Raw genomic sequence first — 16,928 nt, 5'->3', positions numbered from 1 at the left:
CAATTGGTAGTATCCCTGCCAGCCCGAATGAAATATGTGGATGCATCCTGGGCATCCTGAATGGTTTGAGCAAAGGAGGTCCAGAACTCTTCCTGGACTGCGAGCAAGATGTCACCGAATGTTTTCCAAATGCCTCAATTCTTTTCATCAGGGGTGGAGCTGGGGAGACAGGAAACAGATTAGGATTCACCTTGTTGATGAAAGCCTGGACCACCAAACTCTCAGAAGTAAGATGATAAGTAAGAAATTCAAGGTCACCATGTGCCAAGTCTGGGGTGTCTGTGGCGTCTGGCCACCTGCCCGTTCACTGGTGGGCAAGAGCTAGGTTTATACCAAGTGCCTCTAAAAGTATCAGTTAGGTTTTTTTTTAACAGAAGTAAGGACTTTGTAAGCATACTTGTTTTAACCTCTTGTAACTCCAGGACACAGCACCACATCGAATGACCACAACAAATTACGCACTCGCTTTTGTTCTTAACCCAAGGGTGCGAAATCAACCTTTGTATATGGCCTTGTGTAAACCTATATATAAGCGGTCATCATCATAATGTGGGAGTAAGTGATCTCCATAGTCTCCAGTGGCAGCAAACTCTTGCCAGAGTTGGAAATGAAAACCTGGCGGAGCAACAGAGGATGGCTTAGTGGTCAAGAGAGCATTTTGTCAGGAGGAGCCCCACACGTTCAGACTGTGCTGAGGATGGATCCACTGGCAGTAACCCAACGGGAGGACCTTGTGTACATCCTTGGTGCCCTAAGGTATGCTGAAAGGAGCCAGAAGAGTGCCAAAAGTACTCAGCAAGGCCTTCTTAAAGGCATCTACCTGCTGCAGTGTTGCTGATATCCAGGTGGACTCTGGGTGCATTGGAATCGGCTCCTCAATCTGAGATCGGGAGTAAAATCAAGTGGCATCTTGATGACCCTGCAACTTCTCTGTATATAGAGAGTAGAGGAATGGGGTCAAGTCCTGCTTCACCATCCTGTGTTTCTGCTTCGATTTGGGCATCAACTTACCAGATGACCTTGACTGTTAAAAGGACCTGTTGCAGGACTGGCCTTGAGACTGGGAACAGCCTTGCACCCTAAACCTAGAGAGGAAGCAGGACTTGTGTGGCTTCTTTTGATGCCTTTGCGCTTCACGGTTCCAAATTGCCTTTGGGTGCATGAAGGCACACTCCTCACAAGACTTGAAGCTGTGTCCTGAGCTCAAAGACCAGAGGCACAGCTTGTGCAGGTCCATCAGCTACATCCATTTATGAAAGTCAAAGCTGGTTTGAACTCTGTAGTTTCAGGTGGGAACAGTGTTCCCTTGTACACTAGAATTCAGGTTGGAAAACTCATCAAATTGACAAAAGAGGGAGCAGAGTTTCGGGTCTATGTGTGAAGAAAGGATCTGACATCGGCACACAAGGGTGGCGCTTATATGCAGCCACGCTCAATGACTTCAGGGGAGGAAGGAAGTCAACGTGGAGCCACATAGCCACATCGGGTGGTTCGTGGGAGCACTGTTATGAAAAATATTTGCATCCAGTGTGGCGCATGGGGGATAGTCGAAAGGTGAGGAATCTGCTGTTAAAAGTATCCATCAGAAGAGAAGTTCTTGAAGATATATTCAGCTCCAAGGACCGCCACCTGCCACCTCTCTGGGGCTTTAAACAAATATGATGCGGGGGCTGCACGGCGCCCACGCATACCTGGGAACTCCACCTCCCCAGGGCTTTTAACATATACCATGCGGGCGGTTTGGGGGTGGCCGCGCTGCCCCCCTCAGTGCCGGGGACCACCACCTTCTAGGGCCTACATCAAGAGTGAAGGGGTCAGTTTCGGACCCCCGAGCCCTGGGGACCACCACTTCTCTAGGGCAATAGTCGCTGGAGGGGGCCAAGCTGCCCCCCTCAAGGAGCCAATGATGGCCCCAGGGACAGCTGCCACTAAGCAAAAGCAAATAAAGTCTGCTTTCTGACAGCAGGAGCTGTCAAACAGCTCCAACTGCCAGAAAGCTGAGTTTTCAGCTGTCTTCCCTGCATGCAAATATGTGTGCGGGGAAGACATATGAAAACATTGCTCCCGCGAGCATGGAGCTGCTATTAAAAGCAGGTCTCTGCTTGTGGGCGCAATGCCGGCTCCTACAGAAACAGAACGTGGGGAGCTGGCTAGGAGCGCGGGGGCCTTAAGGATCCCCCCACAGTCCTTTCACTCTCTCACTCGCTCGTTTATCACATAATGGGATGAAAGAGAAAGAGAGAGAGAGTCATTGCAATGGTCTCTCCATGCAAGGACTTCTCAAAATAAAATAAAAAAGTAAATATCAGAGTAAGGAGTCAACTGTGGCATAACGGTTGAGGTCACAGATCCTCACACTGAAAGTTGAGAGTTCTAGTCCAGGTCGGCCAGTAGACATTTTCTCTACTTTAATTTATTTTCTACTTCAAGAGTTTAAGGTTCATAATAAAAGGTGATATCACTCTGTTTAACTGACAAATACAATTTTCTTCTCAATTGTCCAGATCTCATTCTAAGTGTATCATTCATCAAAGCCTAAAAACGCTCTCTCCCTCTCTTTCAATCTTTGTTCCACTCACATACCAACTCAGACCCTTACCACCCACTCACAGACCCACTCAAACCCTCACGCACCTACTCACAGACCCACTGAAACCCTCACATATCCACTCACAGACCCACACAGACCCTGTCGAACCCACTCTCACACCCAGACAGACACTCTCACAGCCACTCTCACACCCAGATACACCCTGTCACGCCTATTCTCACACCCAGAGAGACAGGCCGCAGCCAACTCTTGTAGAGCACATCCAAAGGGCCCCGTGTGCAGCCTGGAATTGGGTGGTTGGCCACAGGGTCTGGCCGGATTAACGTATAGTAATGAAAATTACGTTAAAAAAAAAAAACATGTAAATTCACTGAAAAAACAAAGATTACAGGGACTTTATAGTTAGGAAACAGAATTTTAAAAAACAACATAGAAATTCACTTTAAAAAACCAAAGGTTACAGTGACGTTATAGCTAGACTCACATTTTAAACGTACCAAACCACAGAAATTCACCAGTTATAGTTAGAGGTATCTCAAGTAACTATAATTTGTGTCCTAAGGTAACTATAACTCGCACCCTCGCCATTCACTGCTAATTCCCCACAAAGTACAGCACTCATGACATCTTTGATAACATAATTGATAATGTTACTGTAACATCTGCAGTAAAATTACTGATCAAATAACTGTGCACAGAGGGGGTGGGGGGGGCGAATTATAGCTCATTTAGTATAATACATTTAAAATGTGAGTCTAACCATAACATCCCTGTAACTTAATTTTTTTTAAAGTGAATATATATATATATATTTATATATATATATATATATATATATATATGGAAAATGTCACTTACCCAGTGTACATCTGTTTGTGGCATGTAGTGCTGCAGATTCACATGCTGTGCATATCTCGCCATCTAGTGTTGGGCTCAGAGTGTTACAAGTTGTTTTTCTTCAAAGTCATCTTTTTTTGAGCCACGGGATAGAGTGACTCCTCCTCTCGGTGATAGTGCGCATGGGCATCGAATCCTTTGTTGGATTGTTTTCCCGCAAGAGGGTGAAGTAAGGAGTGAAAGATTGTCTATGTACAACTATAGATGTATAAAAGTAAATAAGATGTCCATGCAAATATATATACATATGTACAAATAAGTACTACAATGACTTCAGGCTCCTAGAGAGGAGGGAGGGCGCATGGGAATCTGCAGCACTACATGCCACAAAAAGATGTACACTGGTAAGTGACATTTCCATTCAATGGCATGTGTAGCTGCAGATACACATGCTCTGTATAGATTAAAAAGCATTTCTCCTCCCATATAAGCAGTGGTTAGCCCGTAGGAGTTGAAGTAGTTTGAAATAGTGTGTTTAGCACTGCTTGTCCAACATTGGCTTGTTGTCTAGATAACACATCCACATAGTAATGCTTTGTGAATGTATGTGGTGTGGATCACGTGACTGCTTTGCATAGATCTGCCATTGGTATATTTCCTAAGAATGCTATGGAGGCACCCTTTTTCCTAGTTGAATGTGGTTTTGGAGTTATCAATAGCTGCCTTTTTGCTTTAAGGTAGCATGTTTGAATACATCTTACAATCCATCTAGCTAATCCTGGTTTTGAAATGGGAATACCTTTATGAGGTTGTTGGAAAGCAACAAAAAGTTGTTTAGTTTTCCTAAAGTCCTTTGTTCTGTCTACATAATACATTAGAGCTCTTTTAAGATCAAGAGTGTGTAGAGCTCATTCAGCAGTAGAGTCTGGCTGTAAAAAGAAGACTGGCAATTCCACTGTCGGATTAATATGAAAAGGTGAAACCACTTTAGGAAAAAATGTTGGATGTGTCCTAAGTACTACTTTATGTTTGTGTACTTGGAAGAAGGGTTCTTCTAGAGTAAATGCCTGAATTTAACTTACTCTTCTCAAGGAAGTAATTGCTACTAAGAAAGCAACCTTCCATGTTAGGAATTGAATAGCACAAGAGTGCATGGGTTCAAATGGGAGACCCATAAGTCTTGTGAGTACAATATTAAGATTCCATGCTGGAACTGGTGGAGTTCTGGGTGGAATAAAGCTCTAAACAGAGAGGTATGCTGTATGTTTTGTAGGTATGCTGATTTGGCCGTTAGATGAATCTTAATGGAGGAAAAAGCAAGATTTGCTTTTTGTAAATAAAGCAAATAACACACACTATCTTGTACTGATGCTTTAAGTAGATCTATATTTTTAGGTTGACAGTAGTATACAAACTGTTTCCATTTATTTGCATAGCATTGTCTGGCCGTTGGTTTAGGCCCTTGTTTTAGAACGTTCATACTTTCTAATGGAAGTTGTAGATATCCAAATTCTATGACTTCAGGAGCCAAATCTCTAAGTTGAGCACACGGATTGGGATGCCTGTGATATGGTACTACTGACAGATCTAGGAGTGTTGTGTAGCGGTGTTGGCGTGCCCATGTGGGAGCTACGTGTATCATGGTGAGAGAAGTGCGACGCATTTTGTTGACCAGAAACTGAATTAACAGGAGGGGTGGGGGAGGGAAGCGTAAGCAAATTTCCCTAATCAGTTGATCCATAGAGCATTGCCCCTGGACTGAGGATGTGGGTTTCTGGATGTGAAGCTTTGGCATTTCGCGTTTTCGCTTGTTCTGAAAAGGTCTATGTTTGTTGTTTCCCCACATCTGAAAGTATTATTGAATTACCTGTGGGTGAATCTTCCATTCATGTATTTGTTGCTGCTTCATGCTTAGAAGGTCTGCTAGCTGGTTGTGTATTACTCAGATGTATTCTGCTAGCAGGTGAATGTGATTGTGAATTGCCCATTTCCATATTGTTTGAGCTAGAAGGGACAATTGGGATGAGTGTTCCCCCCCCTGTTTTTTTTTTTTAGATAATACATTGTTGTAATGTTGTCTGTTCTTATTAAGACTGTTTTGTGTATGATCTGTGGTTGAAATGCTGTGATGGCTAAGAACACCGTTAATAATGCCAAGTGGTTTATGTGGTAAGTTTTTTGTATTGAGTCCCATTCCCCTTGTATCATTAGATTGTTGAGATGGGCTCCCCAACCAGTCATTGACGCATCTGTTGTGATTATGGTCTATGGCAATGGGTCTTGAAACGGCCACCCCTTTGTTAAGTTGTTGTGATTCCACCATTGCAGAGATTTGTACGTTTGGCGGTCTAACAACACTAGATCTTGTAACCGACCCCGTACCTGAGACCATTGTTGCGAGAGACACTGTTACAGTGGTCTCATGTTTAGCCTTGCATTAGGTACTTCTGCCATTCATGATGCCATCATTCCCAATAGTTTCATGACAAATTTTACTGTGTAAGTTTGATTGACCTGCATTTCTAATATGAGGTATTGAAAAGTCTGTATCCGTTGTGGACTTGGGTAGGCTAATGCTGAATGAGTATTGAGAATTGTGCCTAGATAAGGTTGAATTTGTGCTGGCTGAAGATGAGATTTCTGGTAATTGATTGTGAAACCTAATGTGTGTAGGGTATCTATTGTGTATTGTGTGTGTTATTGGCATTTTAGAATGGTGCTGGATTTTATTAACCAATTGTCTAGATAAGGGAAGACATGTATGTGGTGTTTTCTGAGGTATGCCACTACTACAATTAGACATTCTGTGAACACTCTTGGTGCTGTTGTTACTCCAAAGGGTTGTACTTTGAATTGGTAGTGGTTGCCGGATATTACGAACTTTAAATACTTGCGGTGAGCTGGATGTATGGGAATGTGGAAGTAAGCATCCTTTAGATCCAACACGGTCATGTAATCTTGCTTTTAATGCAAGGGAATGTCGTCCTGTATAGTGACCATGCGAAAATTTTCTGACAGGATGTATAGATTTAGAGGTCTGAGATCGAGAATGGTTCTGAGAGTACCATCCTTCTTTGGTATAAGGCGTTATAGCGAGTATACTCCTGTCCCTTGCTGTGAAATGGGACCCATTTCTATTGCACCCTTGAGTAATATAGATTATGCCTCTTGTTTTAGTAGAATAGTGTGTTCTGGAGAGAGTCTGTGAGAACAAGGGGGAATATTTGGTGGAGCGGAGATGAGCTCTAGTCAATAACCATTTCGGATAATTGAGAGTACCCATTGATCTGTGGCGATGTTTTGCCAGTGAGAATGGAATTGTTGCAGTCTTCCTCCCACAGCAGAGGTATGGGATTGTGGGATGTCTGGGAAGTCATTGTTTAGTGGGTATGGAAGCACCCTTTGAGGCTGCAAATTCTTCTCTGGCCCTGAAATGTTGTCCTCTGTAAGAGCCTCTAAATGACACTCTTGAGTAGTGCTGTTGTCCTTGCTTCGGATGGGAAGTGGAAGCCTCTGCAGTCTGGGTTTTAAAACCTCCCCTAAATTGCGGTTTCCTAAACAAACCCTGAAATGGTGTGGTATAAAGGGCTCCCATGGTTCTTGCTGTGTCAGAGTCTTTCCTGAGTTTTTCAATGGTTGTGTCCACCTCTGGTCCGAAGAGTTGTTGTCTGTTAAATGGCATACTAAGGACCGCCTGTTGTTTGTCAGGTTTAAAACCTGAGGACCTCAACCATCCATGTTGTCTAATTGTGATGCTGTTATTCATTCCTCTAGCTGCAGTGTCAGCTGCATCTAGAGCAGGCCTAATCTGATTATTTGTTATGGCCTGACCCTCTTCCACAATTTGCTGCACCCACTTTTGGTGTTCTTTGGGTAGGCATTGCAAGAATTCTTGCATCTCATCCCAATGTGCCCTATCGTATCTTGCCAACAGGGCCTGGGAATTGGCAATACGCCATTGGTTGGCTGCTTGTGTTGCCACCCTTTTGCCCACAGCATCACATTTTCTGCTTTCTTTGTCGGGGGTGGAGGATCCCCCCCTAAGACGAACTATTGGCACGCTTCCTGGCTGCACTGACCACTATAGCATCTGGTAATTGTTGTGTTATGTAAATTGGATCTGCTGGTGCAGGCTTATATTTGTTGTTAATCCTCGGTGTTAGAATCCTAGCTTCAACTGGTTCTTTAAATATTTCCTCTGCGTGTCTAAGCATACCAGGAAGCATTGGTAAACACTGGTATTGCTTATGAGTTGAGGATTGTGTATTAAAAAGAAAATCCTCTTCTAAAGGTTCCGCATGCATTTGTACGCAATGGAATGCAGCTGCCCTAGATATTACTTGGTTATAAATCGTACTATCCTCTGGTGGGGGTGGTTTAGTAGGGTAGAGATCTGGATCATTAGATGGTATAGGATCCGAGTCGTAAATGTCCCATGAGTCTACGGTGTCTCCTTGTGAATAAGTAGGAGTGTGTGATGGTGAGGAGTGATAGGTTGTGGTGAAAAAGAAAGCTGTGGTGAATGTGCTGGAGAATGTTGAAGAGGTTTCGGCTTTTCCTTCTGCTTGAAAATTTTTGCCGGTGGTGAGGCAGTATCAAGAGTCTCTTGAAATGCTAGCTTTCTTTTAGTCTGTGGAGGCGGAGAAGTAATAATTTTTCCAGTCTTTTTCTGGATTTGTATTCTTCTCTGCTTGCTGTCCATAACCTCTAAAATAGGTTGAATGTCCGATTCCTCCATTTGATGTTCAGAGGTATGTTTTGTGCCCTTAGAGGAATGTCCAGTGACTGTTTTGGGCACCTGCTTCATTCAACCTGAAAGTCCTGTTTCCTCTGTATAGGATGATGTTTTCAGCCCCAAAGTCGAACCAAGGTGTTTCTGTTCCGAAGCTGTTGGCTGAAGTTTCAGTTCCGAAGCAGAGCGTACTGATGAATGTGGGCATCGGCTTGGTTCAGAAGCTGAGGTTTGAATTTTTCGGCTCGCCCCGACACAGAAACAGGCCTGGTAACCTGTTGATGGAGTGTTTTGCACTTTTTCGGTGCCGAACCCAAGGGTCGGTCGACAATTAGTCTTTTTCGGGTGGTACCATGGCTTGACAGCAGTGATGCACCCAAGTCCTTGCCTGATTTTTTTAAAAGTGGGTGTTGGGGCAGGTGTAGTCACATACTGCACTGCTGCTATCGGCTGGCTGTCGTTGTCTGAACCTTGTTCGGAGTCAGAATCTGGGATCGAAACTGGGATCGAAACTGTTGTCTGTGCCTGCTCCTCTTTGAGGGTGCCAGTGGTGGACTCTGTGTACTTGGACGCCATCTCCAGCCTTCGCGCCCTTCAATCACATAGTATTTTCCTCGATCAAAAAACCGACACGCCTCACAGCTTTCCTCATGATGTTCCGAAGAAAGGCAGAGATTACAGACCAAGTGCTGGTCTGTGTAAGGAAATTTAGCATGGTACTGAGGACAGAATTGAAATGGAGTCCGATCCATCAGGCTATGACACAGTAGAGCCGAACAGGCCCAAGGAGGGTGCGGGCACCCGAAAGGGCGTTTCCTTGATACCGATGGTACTATCATATCGAGTGCAGAAGAAACCGCATCCAAAACAATACCGACGGTATGAGAAAAGTTTGAGATAACAGAGTTTCTGAATCGAAAGTCCCGGAGTGAGAGGGAACACGCCCGAACCCGACAACGGAAAGAAAACAATCTAACAAAGGAGTCAATGCCCATGTGCACTATCACCCAGCTGAGGAGTCACTCTATCCTGTGACTCAAAAAAAGACTTCTTTGAAGAAAAACAACTTGTAACACACCGAGCCCAACACTAGATTGCGAGATATGCACAGCATGTGTATCTGCAGCGACCCATGCCATCGAACATATAAAAATGTGCTTGCCGTATAACGTGACATTAATTAAATAGCTGGAATATAAGTAATAAAAGTGAGACAGAACAATGGCGGAAAAGGAGGCTCAGGAGGCATTTACCAACTAATTATTAAAAATTTAATTATAATTCTTGTAAATATAGAATGGAATGATGCCATATAGAGATTGAATTAATTGTTTAATGTATTTAAAGAAAGGAAATAATTATTTTTTCAGCTTGCAATTTCTCAAATTAGATTAAATTATTGTGTGTTTGCTATGTCTATGATAAGGGATTATGGTGAAGTGCACTTTAAATTTGTGGTGAAACTGACGTGGCGTGTCATGTGATCAAGGCCTATTTGAGGCCGAAACGCGTTATGGGCACACTATGAAATAAATTGGAAGTATATTTTTTTATAATCTTTTGATGTGGGATTTGGGCAAGTGGTGAGAAAAAAAAAAATGTATATATATATATATATATATTGGGTTTATGGCCCCTTTTTTTTTTTTTTTAAGTACAGTCTGAAGAATTTGCCCATTGTAAGCTGTTCCTATAGGTTGCATCATTTTTTTCTTCTCAAGTGAATATGCAGGCTGTCCCAAAAAGGCGAACATATACACTTAAGAAGATAAACTAAGGAAAAGTGATCCAGGATCCCAGCAAGTGGGCAGAACTATTCAGTGCTCATGACTATCAATGGAGATCTTCTAAGAGAGAAATGCAGTCTTCATAAGGGCCAGGATAAAAGCCAGCTTTTAGAATGTCATTAAGTTCCTCGGAATTCAGCTTATACTGTGTGATACTTCTGCCATGTAGTAAACAATATGCAATGCAGAAAAGGGTTAGGTCTGTTTTGGTGCGTAGAACATGACAAACATTTTCAAAGATTCAAGGATAACCCTGTGGATAGTATGCAGCAATGTAAAGAGTGATGATGTAAAGGCAAGTTTACAATAAAATACAGATTTGTGAGGATCTTCAAATATTTCAAGAAAAGAGAGTTTGACTTCTGCACACAAACAAATATGAACATGCCTACACATGTTTGATAAAGAGGTGCTACAAGCAGAACTAGGAACCAATAAAGTTAATTTTGCAAAGAAAAAAACAAAAATTAATCTAAAATACTTTCTATCAGTTATGTGAAATCCTTTTCAAATTGCCATCCACCTCAATACAAGACAAAAAGAGTTCTTACTTTCTTCGCATGGGGCATTCTCTTAAGAAGTGTCCAATTTTGCCACATATCCTACAACAGCGATCATTTGGAGCCAGTTCTCCTTCAGTCAGTACCTCTGGGTCAAAGAAGTACTCCTAAAGGGCAAACAAAATACATCCATTAATCCAACAGATTAGGAGGCAGACTAGATGATAATCTTAAAGCAGCAAACTCCTCAGGAGTTTTGTTTTAAGTTTTAATTTTGAACAAATCTCCCACATGAAGAGACTGGACGTGACTATGCTTTAAAAAAGCTCAGTGTTTTCTTTTGTCCTGCCATGGAGTTCAGATTTTCCTAGATATACTGCAAGATAGCATTACCTGTCTGTATTAGAATTACAGGTTGCTGACCTGCTATGTGAGTAACCACTGCTACAGACCTGTCGAACTTGTTATTTACCTTCGGTAACGCATTATCTGGTAGAGACTCTAATAGCTGCAGATTCTTTATCTTTGAATTCCATGGCGTCAGCTTCGAATTCAGAATCTTTTTGCTGAGCAATGCCCTGCGCGTGATGTCAGGTGGCGTTTTTGGAATCTGCGTGCGTCGTCTGGCTCTGCGTTGCCTCGTTGGCGTTGTTGGAGCTGTCTGTGACATCACAGTCGCCTAAAAAAGGCACCACCCCGGTGCGTGTACGTCCGTTCCTTTCCTTCCATGCCGGATAAGCGGAGGTCCGGGATCGAGCTACCCTCTACCCACGCAGAGCCGGACGACACACGCGGATCCGAACAATAGCATCAACAGCGCGCACAGGGTATTGCTCAGCAAAAAGACGCCAGGGAATTCAAAGGTAAGGAATCTGCAGCTAGAAGTCTCTATCATATTGTCCAGGCAGCAGTGTTTGGTAAACGTGTGCAGAAATGCGGACGTTGACACCTTACAGATATCCAGGACCGGAACTCAGTGTGCTAACGCAGTGGTTGCAGCTTTAGCTCTAGTAGAATGAGCATGCAAGCCCTCGGGGGGTTGCTTCTTACCTAATACGTAGCACATTTTGATGCAGAGTACGGCCCATCTGGAGATGGTTCTCTTCAGCACTGGCTGACCATTCTTCGCACCCACATAAACAAAAAGTTGATCATTCACCTACAACTCTTTAGTACGATCAAGGTAGAACGGCAAAGCTCTTTTTCGGTCCAGGCAATGGAGTCTCTCCTCTTCCTTGGAAGGACGGGGGGGGGAGGGAGGGTGGTGGGGGGGTGCACAAAAAGTATGCACGGTGATGAATTGGCCTACATGGAAGGGCGTAACCACTTTCCAAAGAATGGAAGCCATCGTGCGAAGCACCACTTTGTCAGGATAGATGGAAAAGTAGGAAAGCTTAGATGAGAATTTCTGCAGCTTACTCACCTTGCGGGCATGTGTAATGACCACAAGGAAGGCTGTTTTCAAAGTGAGAAGATTTAGAGAACACACATCAGCAATGTCAGAACCATATTCAAGTACCACTGGGGCATAATGAATGGGGAAGGAGGAAACAATAGAATAATGCCTTTAAGGAACCTATTTACAATAGGAGATTTAAACAAAGAAGGCTGGTAAGACAGCCTTAAAAAAGCAGAGATTGCAGGCAAATAACCTTTGAGAGTGACCAAAGCAGAGCCCTGCTGAGCCAACAAAAGTATGAAGTATAAACAATAGAACCTCAGAGATAAGGGCAAAGAGGGGGTCAACAGACTTGTATGTGCATCATGCCACAAATTTCTTCCAACGACAGGCATATACTGTTTTGGTGGAGGGATGCCTGGCTGCCAAGATAATGTTACAGACTTTGGGCAGAAGGTCAAAAGCTGTCAACTGCCGTGGTTCAATCTCCATGCAAGAAGGTGGAGATTGGGCAAGTTTGGGTGGAGAACCCTACCCTGCTGCTTCGACGGAAGATCCTCCCGAAGGGATAGTCTGCTCGGAGGATCAATAGCAATGCTCAATAGCTCGGGATACCAGAGTCTTCATGCCCAGTCTAGAGTCACAAGGATTTCTTAGGCCCAGTCATTCTTGATCTTCTTGAGAACTCTGGCCAAAAGTGGTATGGGTGGAAAGGCATACAGGAGGCCTGAGCTCCACTTGTCGCCGAGCGAGTGCTGCCTTGGAAACTCCAACGCAGAATACTGCTGACATTGCGCATTCTCTGCGGAGGTGAACAGATTTAACCTAGGCTCTCCCCACTGCTGAAAGAGATGGCATCCATGATCAACTAAGCATTGTTGGCTGAGTTTGTTCTGATGTCCAGAGAGCCTGCCAGATGCTGAACCACCAGGGATATGCCTTGTTATTCCAGCCACATCCAGAGGCACAGAGCCTCTTGCCAAAGGCACCAAGATCCCACTCCACCTTGCTTGTTGCAGTATCACACGGAGGCAGTGTTATCCATGAACAGCTGCACTACCTTCCTTTGAGGGAAGAAATGCTTTCAATGCTAGTCTGATCGCACAGAGTTCCAACAGGTTGATGTCAAGTCCAGTCTCCAAAGAGACCAGATGCCTCTGATCTCTGCCTCTCCCAGGTGGCCGTCCCTTCCCAGGAGTGATGCATCGGTAACTAGTGTTAGATCTGGTTAGAGAAGGGAGAGGGATCTGCCTCTGACCCAACTGCGGTTTGTTAGCCATGACTTCAGATCTCACGCAGTTCCATCCAAGATCTGGACCATGTTGGAGAGATTCTCCTGATGCAGCGCCCACTGGAACTTCAGGTCCTACTGCAAAGCCTGCATATGCCATCTGGCATGTGTCACCAGAAGGATGCAGGAGGCCATGAGGCCCAGCAGCCTCAGAGATAATCTCACTGAAAACCTGGATATCCAGGATACAGGCTGTAACATCGGTATCATATCCTGAATATCCTGGACTTGCTGCTCTGGAGGATAAGCCCAAAACTGCACTGTGTCCAGAACAGCTCCAATGAAAGACAGCATCTGAGGGAGAGTCAGGTGTGACTTCCGCAAGTTTATAGTGAACCCCAGCAAATGCAGGAGGTCCACTGTAGTCTGGAGGTGGAAGATGACAGCCTGGGGCAAGCTCGCCTTCAACATCCAGTTGTCGACATGAGGAAGACAGACCCCTGATCCGTGCAGATGTATGAGGGAATCCTGAATGGCATTACAACGAATGGCTTTATGATGCAAACATTATAACAAAAATGCCTTTCCAACAAAAGGTTTTGACAATGAAATTTACGATTCTGCCTTTACAACAAAAGCCTTTACCACGAAAATGTAAGTACTTAACAAATAAGTAAAAACTCCTAATATAAAATGGGTTTATTTTTTACCTGTAAAATACTTACTTTTTTGTGGAAAGGCTTCCGTGGCAAAGGTATCTATTTAAATATATGCATGTGTTTGTGTGTGTATATATATATATGGAAAATGTTACTTATCCAGTGTACATCTGTTCGTGGCATGTTCCGCTGCAGATTCACATACTATGCATACGCCCTCTCATCTAGTGTTGGGCTCGGAGTGTTACAAGTTGTTTTTCTTCGAAGAAGTCTTTTCGAGTCACGGGATCGAGTGACTCCTCCTCTTCGGCTCCATTGCGCATGGGCATCGACTCCATCTTAGATTGTTTTCCCGTGGAGGGTAAGGTAGGAGTGATAGAGTGTAAAGAAAAGAGATGTCCATGGAAATGGAATAGAGATATATATACATATGTACAAATTAATGTGTAACTTAAACGGCTACAGGCTCCCGGGGAGGACGCATGTGAATCTGCAGCGGAACATGCCACGAACAGATGTACACTGGGTAAGTGACATTTTCAGTTCGATGGCATGTGTAGCTGCAGATACACATGCTATGCATATACTACAAAGCAGTTTTCCTCCCATAAGCGGTGGTCGGCCTGTAGGAGTTGAAGTTGTTTGAAATAGTGTTCTTAGTACAGCCTGTACTACTGTGGCTTGTTGTGTTGCTAACACATCTACACAGTAATGCTTGGTAAATGTACTGGGTGTTGACCAAGAGGCTGCTTTACAGATTTCTGTCATTGGTATATTTCCTAGAAATGCCATTGTTGCTCCTTTCTTCCTGGTGGAATGTGTTTTTGGTGTTACTAACTGCTGCATTTTAGCTTTTAGTTAACAGGTTTGGATGCATTTTACTATCCATCTGGCTAGTCCTTGTTTTGAGATAGTATTACCAGTATGCGGTTTTTGGAATGCAACAAATAACCGTTTAGTTTTCCTAAATGATTTTGTTCTGTCAATGTAATACATTAAAGCTCTTTTAATGTCTAATGTATGCAGCGCTCTTTCTGCTACTGAGTCAGGCTGTGGGAAGAAGACTGGAAGTTCCACTGTTTGATTTATATGAAATGGTGAGATGACTTTAGGTAGGAATTTTGGGTTTGTGCAAAGTACTACTTTATGTTTGCGTACTTGTATAAAAGGTTGTTCAATAGTGAATGCTTGTATTTCACTAACTCTTCGTAATGAAGTGATTGCACCGAGGAATGCTACTTTCCACGTTAGATACTTAATCTGACACGAGTGCATGGGTTCAAACGGTAGACCCATGAGCTGTGTGAGTACAATATTGAGATTCCATGAAGGCACTGGTGGTGTTCTTGGTGGTATGATACGTTTTAGCCCTTCCATGAAGGCTTTGATGACAGGGACTCTAAATAGAGACTTGTTTTGTATATTTTGTAAATACGCTGAAATAGCTGTGAGATGTATTTTAATGGATGAAAAAGCGAAATTAGCTTTTTATAGGTGAAGTAAGTAACCTACAATGTCTTGTATGGATGCCGAAAGTGTTATGTGTTTGGATTGACAGTAAAAGACAAACCTTTTCCATTTGTTTGCACAGCACTGCCTGGTAGTGGGTTTTCTTGTTTGTTTAATTACTTCCATACATTCTGGTGGAAGACGTAGATATCCAAACTCTAAGACTTCAGGAGCCAGATTGCGAGATTGAGTATTGCTGGATTTGGGTGCCTGATTAGTTGTTTGTTTTGTGTCAACAGATCTGGCCTGTTTGGCAGCTTGATGTGTGGTACTAGTGATAGGTCTAATAATGTTGTGTACCATGGTTGACGTGCCCACATTGGCGCTATAAGGGTGAGTTTGCGTTTGTTTTGATGCAGTTTGTTGACCAGAAATGGAATGAGCGGGAAAAGCATAAGCAAATATCCGTGACCAGTTGATCCATAGAGCATTGCCCTTGGATAGAGGGTGTGGGAACCTGGATGCGAAGTTTTGGCATTTTGCGTTCTGGCTGGTGGCGAATAGATCTATGTCTGGTGTTCCCCATTGGCGAAAGTACTTGTGAAGTACCTGGGGGTGAATTTCCCACTTGTGTGTTTGCTGATGATCCCGGTTGAGAACATCTGCTAATTGATTGTGAATCCCTGGAATGTACTGTGCTACAGGGTGAATGTTGTTGTGAATTGCCCAATGCCAAGTTTTTTGTGCTAGAAGACAAAGTTGTGATGAGTGGGTCCCTCCCTGTTTGTTCAGGTAGTACATTGTAATCATATTGTCTGTTTTGATGAGAATGTTTGTGAACGAGAAGAGGTTGAAAGGCTTTGAGTGCTAGGAATACAGCTAGCAATTCTAGGTGATTTATATGAAACTGTTTCTGTTTGGTGTCCCATTGTCCTTGAATGTTGTGATTGTTGAGGTGTGCTCCCCATTCAATCATTGATGCATCTGTTGTAAGTGTGGCTTGAGGCACACGGTCTTGAAATGGCCGCCCTTTGTTTAAAATTGTGGAATTCCACCACTGAAGCGAGATGTGTGTTTGGCGGTCTATCAACACTAGATCTTGAAGTTGACCATGTGCCTGTGACCATTGTTTTATAAGGCACTGTTGTAAGGACCGCATGGTTAGTTTTGCATTGGGGACAATGGCGATGCATCATAGTTTCATGACAAACTTGACTGTGTACGGTTGGTTTGGCTGGATTTTTGGTAATATATTGTGGAATGATTGTACCCTTTGCGTACTTGGGCTCGCAAGTGCTCCTAAATACTGTTGAACCTGCGCTGGTTGTAAGTGAGATTTCTGGTAGTTTATTGAGAACCCTAGTGTGTGTAGGGTTTGTATTGCATAACGTGTATGGTGTTGACACTGTGTCTGGCTGTTGGATTTTATTAGCCGGTCGTCGAGATATGGAAAGACATGGATATGTTGCCTTCTTATCTAGGCTGCGACTACGGCAAGGCATTTTGTAAATACCCTGGGAGCAGTTGTTATCCCGAAAGGTAACACCTTGAACTGGTAATGTTTTCCTTGTATTACGAACCTGAGATATTTTCTGTGTGCTGGATGGATGAGTATGTGAAAATACGCATCTTTGAGATCCAGTGTTGCCATAAAATCTTGTTGTTGTAACAGTGGGATTACATCCTGTAGTGTTACCATGTAAAAGTGTTCTGATAGGATGTAAAGATTGAGAGTCCTGAAATCTAGTATTGGTCTCAATGTTCCGTCTTTTTTGGGAATGAG

The 16,928-nt window shown here is 43.4% G+C and overlaps 1 protein-coding gene across 2 annotated transcripts in view; it reads right to left on the bottom strand.

Moving 5' to 3' along the window:
* TUT7 (terminal uridylyl transferase 7) overlaps positions 1-16,928 on the bottom strand; it is a 1,097,449-nt gene that overhangs the window by 165,665 nt on the left and 914,856 nt on the right. For both annotated transcript variants that reach the window (XM_069228237.1, XM_069228248.1), the window contains exon 24: positions 10,459-10,574. In XM_069228237.1, coding sequence (XP_069084338.1) covers positions 10,459-10,574 — 116 coding nt within the window. The remainder of the gene's footprint in view (positions 1-10,458; positions 10,575-16,928) is intronic.

Source organism: Pleurodeles waltl, chromosome 1_1 (genome assembly GCF_031143425.1).
Source record: "Pleurodeles waltl isolate 20211129_DDA chromosome 1_1, aPleWal1.hap1.20221129, whole genome shotgun sequence".
Lineage (NCBI taxonomy): Eukaryota > Metazoa > Chordata > Amphibia > Caudata > Salamandridae > Pleurodeles > Pleurodeles waltl.
This window is presented reverse-complemented; position numbering and strand designations above follow the sequence as displayed.